The sequence below is a fragment of the Spea bombifrons genome, chromosome 1 (assembly GCF_027358695.1).
Source record: "Spea bombifrons isolate aSpeBom1 chromosome 1, aSpeBom1.2.pri, whole genome shotgun sequence".
In the NCBI taxonomy this organism is placed as follows: Eukaryota; Metazoa; Chordata; class Amphibia; order Anura; family Pelobatidae; genus Spea; species Spea bombifrons.
This window is the reverse complement of record NC_071087.1, coordinates 88,059,622-88,074,361: the sequence shown is the minus strand read 5'-3', so window position 1 is coordinate 88,074,361 and position 14,740 is coordinate 88,059,622. Positions and strand designations below refer to the sequence as shown.

At 38.9% G+C, this 14,740-nt stretch overlaps 1 protein-coding gene across 1 annotated transcript; it reads left to right on the top strand.

Annotated features, from left to right (window-relative positions):
- The first annotated feature begins 1,266 nt into the window (after positions 1-1,266).
- Positions 1,267-14,421, top strand: HSDL2 (hydroxysteroid dehydrogenase like 2). The gene is made up of 12 exons (XM_053465833.1): positions 1,267-1,368; positions 1,560-1,649; positions 2,867-3,030; positions 3,411-3,509; positions 5,331-5,445; positions 8,300-8,403; positions 10,802-10,900; positions 11,684-11,878; positions 12,177-12,242; positions 12,980-13,108; positions 13,826-13,954; positions 14,040-14,421. Exons 2-12 carry the CDS (start codon positions 1,633-1,635, stop codon positions 14,150-14,152), a joined length of 1,230 nt encoding a protein of 409 aa, XP_053321808.1. The 5' UTR covers positions 1,267-1,368; positions 1,560-1,632; the 3' UTR covers positions 14,153-14,421.
- The last annotated feature ends 319 nt before the right edge of the window (positions 14,422-14,740 follow it).

Sequence of the window (14,740 nt, the reverse complement as noted above, 5' to 3'; positions counted from 1 at the left end):
TTTTAGGGGTATGGTTTAGGGGTGTGACAAAGGCACAGGCTTTAACAAGACTAATGTAATATTTTACTAGTTTTAGGAAAATTTCATGTCTACAAACATATTTCCTCTTGTTTTTGTGGACATTATTGTGATTATTTGCAGCTGTAGACCACCGTCTACTCCAAGGCATTCCCATCCCCATGGTTCAGGGCTGAACTCTGCTGAGACCCATCGGTGCTAATGGATAACATGCCCTCACCTGAAAATGAAAAAAGGGGAATTGCAAGGATATTTAGGATATCATTAAATAAAATAGGAATTGACATAATTTGGGATAAGTTAGACAGCAGGTGTTCCTCAAGAGCTTTTATATATCCCTATTGTTTCTGGAGTCCTCAACCACCTACATGAGAAAAGCAAACATATTTGAGGCTTAAAATAATTTGCGCGAATAGTGAAAAAGTGTCACAAAGGTGGTATTGTTAGAGACAAGCACAGATAGAGGCACATGCTTCATATATGGTGGGTGTCCCCAGTGACCCGTCCACTACACTCAAACGTATTTCAGCTGCTTAGCAATGCTCTCCAGGTATGCCCTCCTCTAGGACTTCGCATAAGATTCCTATAAGATAAGAAGGGTCCTTGTCTTATAACGCCACAAAATGTGTTTTGTTTTTTCTCTTGCATGCCCATATGATGCAGTCATGGTTCTTGATTTTAATAGAACCTTCATATCGTTCCGGGTTTTACAATCAAAAATGCTGCTGGTTAAAGACTATGTCACGAAGCGCTTAAATTTACTACAAATAATGCGATTTAATTGAGGCTGGACAGCATGCCTTTTTGTTTTATACTTTTCTGTTAAACATTGCATTGAAATACTACTATAAAAGTATTTTTAAAAAAACACAAATATATACGACATCTGGCTAAATATAGGCTATGTGCAATTTAACCATTTAATCATATTATTATTATTTATTGTTATTCATGAGACAATTATTAATCATTATTATTGTTATATATAAATTATTATTATTATCACTATTATCATTACTATTATTATGTTATTCATAAGCCAAGTTGGTATAGTGACTGAACAAGCCGCGCATTGCTGCACCCTTGTACAATATATTACGCTGACTGGATCACGTGATTAAAAGAAAACACGCCCCCTCTTCTCCTCCGAAGCGAAACACACGCCTCAGTGGGAAAGTGGCATTGCGCTCCTAAACGAATCCCGCAGCTTCCGGCGTTCCAAGCCTCGTTCCCACTATACAGCCAATAGAATCTCGCTGAAGGAATACGTTGATAGGCTGAGCCGTGCCCCCTTGACACTTTCTTGCAGGAACTAGGTGACCGGTCAAGTGAATGACATACTGATCTGATGTAAGGCTGTGTTGCTGTAAATTGTGGAGTTAAATGCCTGATGCAGATGCGTTCTTAATGCCTTAGTGGAGTTATGCAATGTGTCTAATCTTTGCGGCATGACGTCATTGGGGTGAACTTCAAAATGTGGGGCAAAGTGCAGCAGCAGCTCGAGTTAAAACACTCTGATCCCTCTTGTTTTCCCTTTCCAGATCCCTAGACAAGTGCATCCCCTCCTGACCTGCTTCACCTCAGTATATTCCTGATTAAGGGCTAATCTGCACCATGTTGCCAAATACAGGGTAAGCAATCATTCTAGCATGAATAAAGTTTTTTTTACAGTGTGCCTCCACCTTCTCAACTTCTTGTTTTTGTGCTGCTGCATGTTAATTCGTTGCCTAATGTCGGACTGTGTTATAAAATGCTGGGAAATATATATAGACAGTACCCTGTCTGGCATATAAGGTTACCCTGTTCTGGCATATAATACATTCTAGAGGGGTTTGATGAGATGTTTTTCTAGAAAAGTGGCACGCGTACAGTTTTTTCATGCTATAACCCAACATCATCAAGTGTTGCCAGCCAAGATATTAACTTTTTTAAAGTTTATGCAAATAATTTTTACACATCTGTGTAGGCGTTTTTATATATTTTAATAAACATTTATTTTCTAGCTTTTTCCTTAGCCACTTTTGAACCCCTAATCGTTTAATGAATCGTAAATACGAATTAAGTGATATCCGGATTGCATCTTCTGTGTACAGTATACAGTCATTTGTATTTGTCCTAGAGGTGTTTTTAGTGCAAAATGTATTGATTTGCTGTATTAACGGGAGTGATATAGAGCATACTAACCATAGAGGAACACTTAAAGCACGTGCGAGAATCCTACACTGTCAAATCTAGCACGCCCTTTTCAGATATATATATATATATATATGTGTTTTTTATTGGTCTAACTGTTTTGTGTCTCTTCCAAAGGCGTGGGAATGGTTCAATACCAATCAGCCCAACTTGGAAGATGGCTCAGTGTTCATTGTTTAGCAGACTTTCATGAGCCGCAGGCTATTCTCATGACATCTGTCATCAGAAAACAAATCATGTGCTATCACGATGACACGTGTAATTGTTAAAGGGACACTCCAGCCACCATATGCACTTAAATGGGTCTCTTTAATTTTTTTTGTAATGATGCTTTTGCAGATGCGTGAGGATAGTCTGTAGAATCCCCCCTTCGGTAAGCTCCAGTGTTGGGACAGCAAATGCACGTGAGCAGCAAGTGCTCTCTTTGAATTCAATGGGGAAGCTTTCCTGACACTGATTGGCTGGTTAAGGCAGCCAATCAATGGCAAGAAATGTCAGACCACGGATGAGGAGGACATCTGCTGCGTCTTTTAAGTCAAGGAACTGGAACTCGCTAGGATTCATATGCCAAGGGATCGAGTCCCATTTAATCATTTGATCTCTGTGATCAGACTGCGATCACATGTATTATTTATTTACTTGTGTTTTGTTGCAGAAAACTTGCAGGGTGCACTCTTTTTATCACCGGCGCCAGCCGTGGAATTGGCAAAGCCATTGCCTTAAAGGCGGCAAAGGATGGCGCAAATATTGTGGTAGCCGCTAAAACAGCCGAGCCTCACCCTAAGCTTCCAGGAACCATCTATACAACAGCCAACGAAAGTATGATTTCCCTGACTTGTTACACTTTATAGAGTTAAATGAAGTTCGAGTGAAATACTGTTGCGCAAGGTTTGCGCTCTTCTTTTCCCTGGGAAGTAATAACTGTTGGGTTAGTGCTTTAAGAGCATGCAGTTATTCTCACATATCTTATTTTCTAACACAAAAATATTAACATATTTATCTTTTGTTAAATTCATCATTTATTTTATTACTTTCATAATTAAAATATTTACGGATGTGTAGCTCCTTCCTACATCACCTGTAACATCTCCCAAACATTGAGCTTTTTACCGTAGGAGTAGTATGATCTTTTTAACGAGAACACGGACCTGTGATTGGCATGTACGACATAACGTTCCCATTTTCTCTGTATGCGCTAGTTGAAGCTGTGGGGGGAAAGGCTTTACCGTGTATCGTTGATGTGAGAGATGAGAAGCAGATCAGCGACGCGGTGGCAAAAGCGGTGAAAACATTTGGAGGTAGGGCATGTCATGTGTGTATTTGGACAAACATTATTCAAGCCTTTGTTCGTTTACGTAAATTGTGTTGACAGTGTGGTGTGCAGCTGTCGGAGAGGCTGCTCTCAGTGGTCTCTGCTGGATTTTTTGGTTGTTTTACATTATAATTGCCTCCCATGTGCTGCCGGACGTCACTATCATCCTTTGGTTTTAGCTGAAGATTAAAGCACACACTGAATGGCATAGGTTGGCGGCACAAAAAAAAATTAAGAATGAATAAAGGAGCAACACAACATTTCCTGTGAACTGCACATTGCGTTTCCCCCTCACCAACTTCATTCTGCATTATAAAGGATCATTACTGGCACATTTCCCCTGCAAGAAGGGCTTAGTTGGCCCTCCATAATGGACAATTTAGTTGGATGACTTCCAAGCTTATTTAGCTGTTCATAATACAGGGCCAACTCAATCCGTGATGCAGGAACAGTGTGTTTAACCCATGGCAAGAGTTGCAAACAGGTATGTGTGCTTGCCTATGTCCTTCTTTTTTATAGTTAGTTGGCTGCAGCTACCATCAGCCCCCTTCCCCACCAGGATCACCCAGCAGGTTTCACATAATAACCTAATGCCATTGCAACAGTGGGTGCCTGATGTTCGCCCAATAGGGTCGACGAGTTTTGTTATGCCCAAGTTACATATTTCATTAGATCCAGAGACTGATTAGGGAATTACCTTAAGAGAAGCTCAGTTCCCAGTCCACACTACCCCTCCTCCAGGGGCATATTGGTACTTTGCAAAACCCTCGCTCTTCATGGGTAGGCAAAAATATATACCCTTTCTCACTCTTTGCTCGCTGGATAACAGAATCCAGGAAAATGTTTATATGTTGGTATAATATGCCAACTAGGGTTCAAAGGATGTTCCGAGATGCTAATCCCATGTGATGACACTGCCATAATAAAGAAGGCAGCTTCCTGCATCTATGGTGGGGTTGTGAGCGGTTGAGGGTTCACTCTACTTTCTCTCTGTATGTGAACAGTTCTTCTTCTCCATCATACCCCACTGGCTGTGTCTGCTTACGTCTGCTCAATGCAGCAAAATGTACGATACCGCTATATTATCTAAGAAAGATAAGACTCCTTCATTTTGGTATTGGGTGAGCAGGTAGGTTAAGGGGCTAGTTAAGAGAATTTGTATATAGTATACAGCCTATACACTAGCCTGGTTTGAGTGGCTGCAGTTTACATCATCTGAAAAATTCAAGCTCCTTCTGTGGTCAGATGTCCCCTAGAGTGTTGCCATGCCCCCCCCCCATTCATCTTTTAACTTGAAATGTAATGGTTGGGAAATCGGGAGGCATATGCATTCTGAGGTTCCTTGCTAAAATCCCTTCTGATGTTCTCTTCCCGATGTTACTTTTGATTTATATTATGATTTTCGTTCTGTATATGCATTTATTTAGCTTTTTTGTATACTTACTCCCCTTCTCGCCCTATTTTTCGTTCATAAAAATCCTCAATAAAATGTTATTTACAAAATAACTTGATCCTGATACTCTTAAAAATATTTACATAGACTTTCAAGGATTTCCTCCCAATTCCAACCTTAACTCGCAAGAGTTTGTTCTCATACTGCGATGATGAGGATAAGAGAGTGTATTTGAGGCTGACATTTCACTTCCAGCTGCTGCAATTAAAGCAGTCTAAATGAGCTTGGCCTGCTGGAGACTATAGTGGTCCTGCCATGAGCAGATGGTACCGTTTTTTAACCAATCTAGATTCACGCTTAACTTGAACTCGGCTCCGTTCATTAAATAACATTTAATTTCTTTTGATCCACTAGGCATAGATATTTTGGTGAACAATGCTAGTGCCATCAGTTTGACCAACACTCTTGATACCCCAATGAAGAAAGTGGATCTCATGATGGGCATTAACACCAGGGGAACATATCTTACGTAAGTATCATGCCACCGCTAATGACTCGCCTTATCTCACTAAACAGCTTGTTTTTTTTGTTTTTTTTTACAAAGAAAATCAAAAGGCAAATCCTGGCCTGGAAAGATAGCTAGAAGAGCTGAATGTTCCTACCAAGGATATTTCTGTGATATATGATTAATTCACCTTCATGCGTTCCTGGTGCTATTGCTGAGTGAATGAATGAATGAATAGAAGTAAAGAAATGCAAAATAAACGGGATGAATGTTCCTTTAAAGTATAATATATTGTATTTATAAGCCCTGTTTGTTTTCCCTTTTGGGAATTGTTAAGAAAGGTGTATTTTATCCAAGCGGCACCGTAAGAAAGGTGTTAATTAACCTCAGGATAACCCCCACATGTCTGAAAAGTAATGCTCATTTCAAAAACATTAAATACACATGACACAAGCAGCATTTTTTTTTTGAAGATAAAAGAACCACCTTTTTGTACCGTAGGTAAATATGCACTTTGAAATCTCTCTGAATATCTAAATTCAACGCCATTGTGCTCAGAAGCGCCATTAGAAAACAACGCGGACAGCTTTGACACCTGTATTAAAATGATAATGCGTAACAAGTTTTTGTACAATGCTGCATTTGCCAGCTGGGAAATGAGGTAGTGTATCTAATGATAGAGGCTATTGTATTTTGGACGTGGAATTTAAAAATTGCCCAGATCAAACACATTAGAGTGGCGCGATTTAATAAAAATGGATTGAATAGCCTTAGGGTGCTGAATATGTGTTTAGCCTGCCTGTAATTGAAGGAAATGCATTATTTAGTATCACAATCAATATCTCAAAAGGGGAGAGAAATGTACATAAAAATAGCCTTCGTATTATTGAATAAAAGTGCTTTGTTTCCTATGACATTTAATATGTTCACATAATGCATAAATTTCCATACGCGGATTTATTTGGGATATTAATGAAGAGCTATTTTCAATTACAAATGGTACTGTGAATATGCTGGGGCTTTGTGTAGCCTAAATATTAGTGAAGAGTAGACCTTAGTTCTTTTGATTCGATTTTATACTTTAATATAGCACTGCTGCTGTTTGACGACTGTATAAATAAAGTGAGTGTTTTTTAAAGGCTTCTCTGTGGATTACCAAATGTTCAGATATTGGGATACCTAGTTTGAACAGATTTAAGACATTATTGTTGGTGGTCCCAGAGGGTCATCTGACATTGAGATCTAGTGCCAGGGCCGTTTTGGAACATGGAACATAGACAGAACTGTTAAAACTGAGGCTGTTGGTTTAAGAAAAAGAGTCATAGAGAATAAAGATGAAGTAGGAACAAGATACCGAGAGAATATAGGGAGAAACAAGAAAGAGAGAGAGAGAGAGAGAGAAAACCCGCATGTCAGTTTAAAGGGACACCCCAGCCATCATATGCACCTGGTAGCTGGGTGATCCATTTAAATAATTCAAAAGCAGAATACCCCCATATGCATTTGCCTCTTAACCTACCCCCTGCTTCTAACTTTGCAGGAGATGTGTAATGCTCACCGACAGGGGGCGCCATCACTGGCTTGCGCAAGAGTTAAAGGGGGTCTAACTTTAAGGGAAGTACTTACCACTGGAGGAGGCATGATACACTACAGCTTCTCCCAAAGCGCATTCATTTTTGTTAATGGTTAAAGAATGTAAAACTACCTATGTTGTCATTGGCGTGGCTCCATACTAAGTATATGTTCTTTTTAGCTGTATATCCAATCAGTTAACTAATCAGCCACTAATAGTAATAGTTTCAGTTGATGAATGCGCATTTTGTTCAGACACCTCTTAACAAATTAGGATAGCCAAACATGGACCTTTTGTGTCTTAGGTTAGAGGTGTTACTTGGAGGGATAGGTTTTAACAATATGTTTAAAGATGTTATTGCCTAAACAACTGATAGTTATGGAACTTATAGCTGTTAGATTTATATAACTGAGTAAGGCATTTACATAAAGAATTGTGTATTTTACATCATTTCATTTGTAAACACATTTTCTAAGGCAGTGGAGCACTGTGATACTCTTTACCCAGCAAACGATCTGAGCGCCTGGAAGAGGGGGACATCTTGGGACCCCAGTTCACCCCAAGCCTGAAAAGGAACACTTGGGATGTGTGCATATGCAAAACCTTAGATAAAATATTAGTTACTAGACTGAGTATCACACTTGGTTAGAATAAATATATATATATATATATATATATATATATATATATATATAATATACACACGCACAGTATGTTATTGTGTGTGTTGTATGCATAATTATACCTGAATTTTCATTTAATAATAATTATCTTCAAGTTGAATTTTTTTGTTTTTTGGAACAGATGTAATGCGAAGGTCTCACAGATCTTGTTCGTATGCAGTTGATTGCGTCTGTAGAATGTCCTGATTTAAATCCGCATTTGCATGTATTCAGCTGAGTTTCAAGTACTGCTTGAATTTTTTAGGGACTCTTTGATTTTTAATAAGCATGATTATAGAACGAGGACTGCTCTGCATAGAGGGACAAAAGAACAGGTTTTATTTGTTCACATATAGGATGCACAGCAACAGAGAATAGATAAAAAGACACATCTAATTAATTTTCCATAACTTAAGAAATGGCTTCCATTGAATTCTTATCTGGAGTGATCACTCATGTCGAACATGCATGTGATGCTTTGTATTTATACTTTTTATGAACAGAAAGGCTGCCCCTTTTTATGCTCCAGGAGGTCAACAACATTTCAGTTGATTATTTTGGTTAAAATTATTATTGCTGTGAACTCTTGTCGTATTGTTCAATTTTTTATTAAGAGGTAAATTATATGTATTTGTTTTTCCAGGTCAAAGGAATGCATCCCTTTCTTAAAGAAAAGTAAAGTGGCACACATTCTGAATTTAAGCCCACCATTAAACCTAAACCCAATCTGGTTCAAGAATCACTGTGGTAAGTTACATTTGTTTGTAAAATTCACTTTTTTTTCTGTAAAACCAGTATCCTAATATATATATATATTGAAACCAAGTCCCAGGAGTGCCGGTAACTATTTTTGGAATTATATATATATATATATAATTTCCCCAAGTTAAAAGGGCTGCATGGCTGCAGTGAATAATGAAAGTGTATTAAAAAAGGAATATTGCTTACTTTATATAGGCAGAATTTACCAGGTGGTGAGCTGTCTTTTCTTTACAGTTTACAACATGTTCTAGAATATTCCTTTAATATTCTGCATGCCTATAGCTATAAGTATCCTGTGGCCCTGTAGGAATGATCAATCACCCCTTCCACTGTACATGCTATAGGCATACCTGGGAACTGCCGGGTGAGCGCTGCTTCGGGTCGCAGGGTCTTGACACGCCCCGCTCCCCGCCCATTTCCTCCTTAAATAGGGGTGTTTCCCGCCAACGTCAGCGGGGCCGCCTGCTGACGCCAGTGTGCAGTCCTGGCCGCGTCCCGCAAGAGAAGGCTCCGGGTAGCCGGAGCCAAGAAGTTCCCAGGTATGGCTATAGGGAGCGAGGTGAAAATAATGTTACTGTTAATCTTGGTGAATATCGGTTCCATTGTATTCCAAATAAGGCAGTTGTTTTAAAATTAGATTGTTGGGGTTACGGTCACTTTAAGGAAGTCATCTTATGTGGCAGACTGTGTATCTTCCATCGATTTAATAGGCAGTTTTATACAGTTGTTTTGGTAGATTGGGGTGTATTTAATAGGGGCATTAATGACATGAACCTGGTATTGGTGACAAAATAATTTGAGTAAATGGGATTATATTTGTTTGAGTAAGCATTGGAGAACATTTGTTCTCAAAATGAAAGCTGAGATAATGCCTAAATGCTGGCAGACATACGGGTGTTGCAGAAAAAGTTATTACAAAGTAAACAATGAAATCGTCCTGCTGATTGGCCTTTTCTTTTGGTTACCATGGGGATAAGACCACTTTTCAAATTTCATTATGCAATCAGTTATGATTACATTACATAAGTTGCCCACTAAAGGCTGTCCGTGGCCATGCTTGAGTGTATTGATTCAGCATTATGAAACTGGACACCATATCGTCTGTTTCCTTCCTTGGCAGACGTTGGCATGGTCTTGGGGCCACGTTACTAATATAGAAACAGAAAAGCAGTTTATAAATTCATACACACGTGTGCAAGCTGAAACCGTATCCAATTCTTTTACACCCATGGTCAAGTTCCCAGTGCAGCTTTAACCTGATCCAGTGTGTCCCCAAATCGCCTTGTTTTGCCTTTGGGAAAAGTACACTTATTTTAGCTATTTGAAGCCACACACCTTTAAAATTGCCTTTTCCTTTTGCTTCCGCATAAGTTGTTTTTAAGACTGTGAAGGAGACCCGTACTCGGACTGAGTAGCTCCGCCATAGAGATCTTCCTTGCCGCTGAAAGCTCAATTGTTCAAGGGATTAACCCTTCATATTCCCCCAAGCATTAGCCAGGACTTAGTGTAGGGGTAAAACAGAACTCTCTTTATTGAGGACTGCACACACATATATACAGCAAACATAATAGCATCAAAGGTATAATCCCATCAACCACCAGACAGCCCAGCGCCGTCATAAAGTTCTATGGCAAGGAATGCCCACCCAAGAAAAAGTCACTATTTCAGGGTGATCCCAAGGGAGTGGCATCAATCCCGGGTCTCAATGGACAGCGTTGGAAATAGTCCGTGCGGTAGCCGGACCAGAGTTCCATAGCCGTGGCTGAGTAAACCCTGGTCCTAAAGATTGGTAATAAAACAAGGGTTCTCAAATGAGCTCCCTCTCTGTGACCAACACTGAGTGTTGCCCACCGCAAGTTTAATGTAACCCCAAAAGAGCGACCTGGTGGGACAAAGGATGTCTGTAGCGACACAGTTTCAATTGTCGGCGGGCATTGCCGCGATTCCTAGCTGCCTACAGTTCCATGAATCCGTGGCCAGGTCCCGGTCAGCTGCCAAGCGGGGGAAAGGTGGAATCCGATAAGCATTAGGAGTGTACAGGGTCCGTGAGCCCTTAATCCTTGGGGAAAACACAGGAATGGGGTGTAAAACAGGTATGGGTCCAAAATAACATAGGGAATAAGACGTTTTAAAAATTTGTTGTGGAAGCCTTTTGTACTTTTCGAGTAGTCATTCAGTACCAACCTTAATATATACTTTGGATGTAGATCCTGTCTGCTGATTTGGAGTGAAAATAATGACTGTCATGCTGGCTGTGAATTATTTTGTTAGCTGTGAATTATTTTGTTGATATGGCCATTGTGAGGGAAAACTACAGTAAAAAATACATTCGTTTGTATCAACACAAAGTCTGAATGCAGGTTTGTTTACTTTTCTGTTTCAGCTTACACCATTGCAAAGTATGGGATGTCCATGTGTGTACTTGGGATGGCCGAGGAGTTCAAAGGAGAAATAGCTGTCAATGCCTTGTGGCCCAAAACAGGTAATTTTAACCATGCTAATAAAGACATTTTGGTGCAAGGAACCAAACTCTCCCTCTATACCACCAGAGGCGTCCTTCCACAGATCTATTTTAGCTCATTGTAGAAAATTTTTAGAAATTTCAGAGTTACGTTTTACTATGCAATCCAGTTGTTTATATGTAAAGTTGAGTTGCCATTAGGAATCTTTGGGTAAGGTAGCATCTTAGGGCCCAACCCATAAAATGTTTCATAATGGGCCCAAATATTAACTGCAATCAAACCTCTCCAGCCCCTTTTATGTTCCTAAGAATGGCTCTGCCCCCCTTTAAGGAAGCCCAAGAGACTGTTTTTGATGTCTTTGATGGTGTAAAGTTTAAGGCCCTAAGTTCCCAACAACGGCCCTTTGTGCCCTATAACTAAAACCTAGGTGCTTATTAGCCCTACCAGCCACTCCAGTTCCCAAAAGCTCCCTCGTGTTCCACACAACCCACGCTCTGACCCCTACCTTTTGTAATGTACTTGTTAATATAGTTCCAAAACTGTGTTTTCAAAAGATGAGTTCTACCAGCTGTACAAACCGTAAACAGATTTTTAAAAGGAATCCGCAGGCCAGTTTGGTATTTCATGACCTCATCAAACAACACCCAAGGACATCCAATGTTCACTAACTAGAACCATGTATCTTAGGAAATTATATATATATATTTTTTTTTTTATTTTCTTCATTCATGCAGATATGTTCTCTTGCAGATTTTCACGTTTTGTACTTTTGGTCTGTCTGTACATTTTTTTCTTTCTGATAGCTATACATACAGCTGCTATGGACATGTTGGGCGGATCTGGAGTGGAAAAACAATGCCGAACCACTGACATCATAGCAGATGCAGCTTACTCCATCCTCACTAAGCCAAAAGACTTCACAGGAAATTTCGTCATTGATGAGGAACTACTGAAACAGGAGGGAGTTAAGGATCTTGATGTCTACGCAGTTTCTCCAGGTACGTTTTTGTGTTTATGGCGTGGAAGATGACGTGACAAGAGAGTTTGGGCTAGATTAATGAGATCACATGCGACAACAAACTAAGCTCTCCAAATGTAGGTTAGATCAAACAAGCAAGTAGATTACTAATCAAGGATCTCTGTTTCTCATGTGAAGTTCCAATTAAAGTTTGGTGTTTCACGTTAAAATATACTATTTAATAAAGTGAGTCAAAGGTTGCACGTTCACATGCTTCAAATGTTGTATCATAAAGAAGTATTTATGAATAGTAACAATATATATGTGTTCTTCCATAGGACACCCTTTACTTCCAGATTTCTTCTTGGATGATAGTCCAGGCACGATTAAAAGTGCTGTATTTGGTAAGTAATGCTTAGAAACAAAATATAAAAAAAGGGACATTCTATGACCTTGCATTTCTGCTCTGTGTATGTTTATTTGTTCAACGGAATGGAACTTTTTATATTCTGTTATAGATGGCAGACTGTTCCTCCCACAAAAGATATGTGCTTGGTTGTATAACTTTACTTGGCCTTCTGTAGTACAATGAGCAAATAAAACAATAACATAGGCCCAGACATGAATCATAAAATGTACTTTAATTTTTCTGCTTTTTAAATTGGACCATCTTTGAATCAAAAAAGTTAGATAGAAGGCTTCTATTATAGACTGTTATAGACTTAGGCAGGGTGGGGGGTAGCATGGCGTGGTCAAGCACAGTCCACTGAGAGATTGAAGAGGAAAAGAAAGCGATTTTTCCTACGATATGATAATTAAAGTGGAATTCCCCTGGCAAAATATTTTTTTCTTTGGGCACAGAATGCAGTGCTTTATACAGTTATGTCGGGTTAGCATTGACCATAATCTGGTTTTATCTAATTTCCTCCAATAAATGTCTTTTATCTGCTCAAATGCCACACCAACTAATTATGTATGGCTATGAAGTCCGTTCCTCCGTAGAACTTCATTAGTCAGAGTGTCTGGGTAAATAAGACTGAGACATTCTTTATTTTACCATAGGCAGTATGAAAACATGTAGCTGATCTGCCACAGCATGTAGCATTTTATAAAAAGTGAACACATATCTTTAATTTGAAAGGTGATGGCAAATCAGAGGCACCACCCAAGGCCATTGGCCAGCTGGAGGAGACTTTTACGCTGATTGAAAAATTTATCAATGAAGATGCTGTGAAGTCTACCCAAGGCATATACCAGTTTGTCCTCTCTGGTAAGAAATTGCGTACATGCATGTTTTACTTTTCTTCGTTGTTGAGTATGTTTCTACTTTTATTATTCAATACACCATTTCACTTTAAGCAATATCCAGGTCAAGCTAGAAGATGGTTTAATTCTTGTATTTCAAAATACATCATGCTAAGAGCTAATTAATGTAGTGTTCAACTCTATATCCTTTATACATTTGTAAGAAACCCTAGACCATTTTAATAAACCCAGTAATATTATTGGATTGCACTCCAAAAAGTATACCAATCAATGCTTCCCTTGTTCAATAGTGTTTGCATCTACTAAAGTAAAACTAGCCATTTTTTATTTATTTATTGTATTTTTTTATTAATCAAATAATACAAACCTTTTATTCATTGCATAAAACACTTGTTCATAAAACACTTTCATGGTGTTTGTCCAATAAAAGTCTTCAGCTTGGCTTAGGACACGCTAGTCTTTTTTCATTTTGAAACCAGTGATATGGTGCACATGATCACAGAAGGGCCTGCTTCTACACCAAGGAGGCTTGGGGTTCACCTAAGACCTGGGGGGTGTCTTCAGCACATGATACTGAAATCCTCACAGATGATTAAATGTAATGAACATTTTGTGAGGCATTAGAGACCCTTAACTTTGTATTGTTATTTCCTTGGCTTGTTTTGGTAAAACATATCCTATAATTGTGGATCATTGTTTCTGTGTTCATTCCTGTACCTAGGGGCAGATGAAGGGAAGTGGTTCCTGGACCTAAAAAATGACAAGGGTGGAGCTGGAAAAGGGGAGCCTACGCATAAAGCAGATGTGATCATGAGCATGGACAGTGAGGATTTTGTAAAGATGTTTACAGGTCTGTTATTATATGTATTTTATATATTAGCGTGTGACAATGTAAATCAATACCATTTGTTTGAATACTATACTCTTGTTAACAGGGAAGCTGAAACCTACAATGGCATTCATGAGTGGGAAACTGAAGATCAAAGGCGATATGGGTTTGGCTATGAAACTGGAAAGACTTATGGGTAAAATGAATTCCAAATTGTAAAAACATTGGCAACAAGACAGTGAGCTAATTAAACAAAAAGCTGCACGTTTTGTAAAAGCACTTCTACCAGGTAGCAACCATGGTCTGTACAGCGTGACCGAATGTAACCTATATGAATAAATGTGTCTTTTGTAACTTTCTATATACCAGTTCAGTGGTGACACTGATGTATACATGTTATAATAAGGGTTGTTGTTCCATCAAAACCGATATTGTGTGCTTTAAAACAAATAACAATTTCTGGATTAAAAAATAATTAATTTGTCTAAGCCTTTAACATGAATTTCTTCATTTGTGTGTGTTAAATTAAGATAGACTGAGGTTAATGGATTGTTTTTGGTGTAGCAGGTCCAAGTTTCCTGCTTTGCTTTCAAGAGCAGCATCAAAAGCCACATTTGGCCCAAGATGACTGGCTGACTGCCCTATGATGATTAATATATTAAAACAAACAGTCGGACTGCTGCTAGGGGCATGGGTTCCCAGGCCCAACCATTAAAGGCTCATAAAAAAAATTGCCTGTGGGAAGCAAGGATTATCTACATGAAGAATCATATGGCATTGAATCTTGGTATAAAAAGTAGCTTTTAT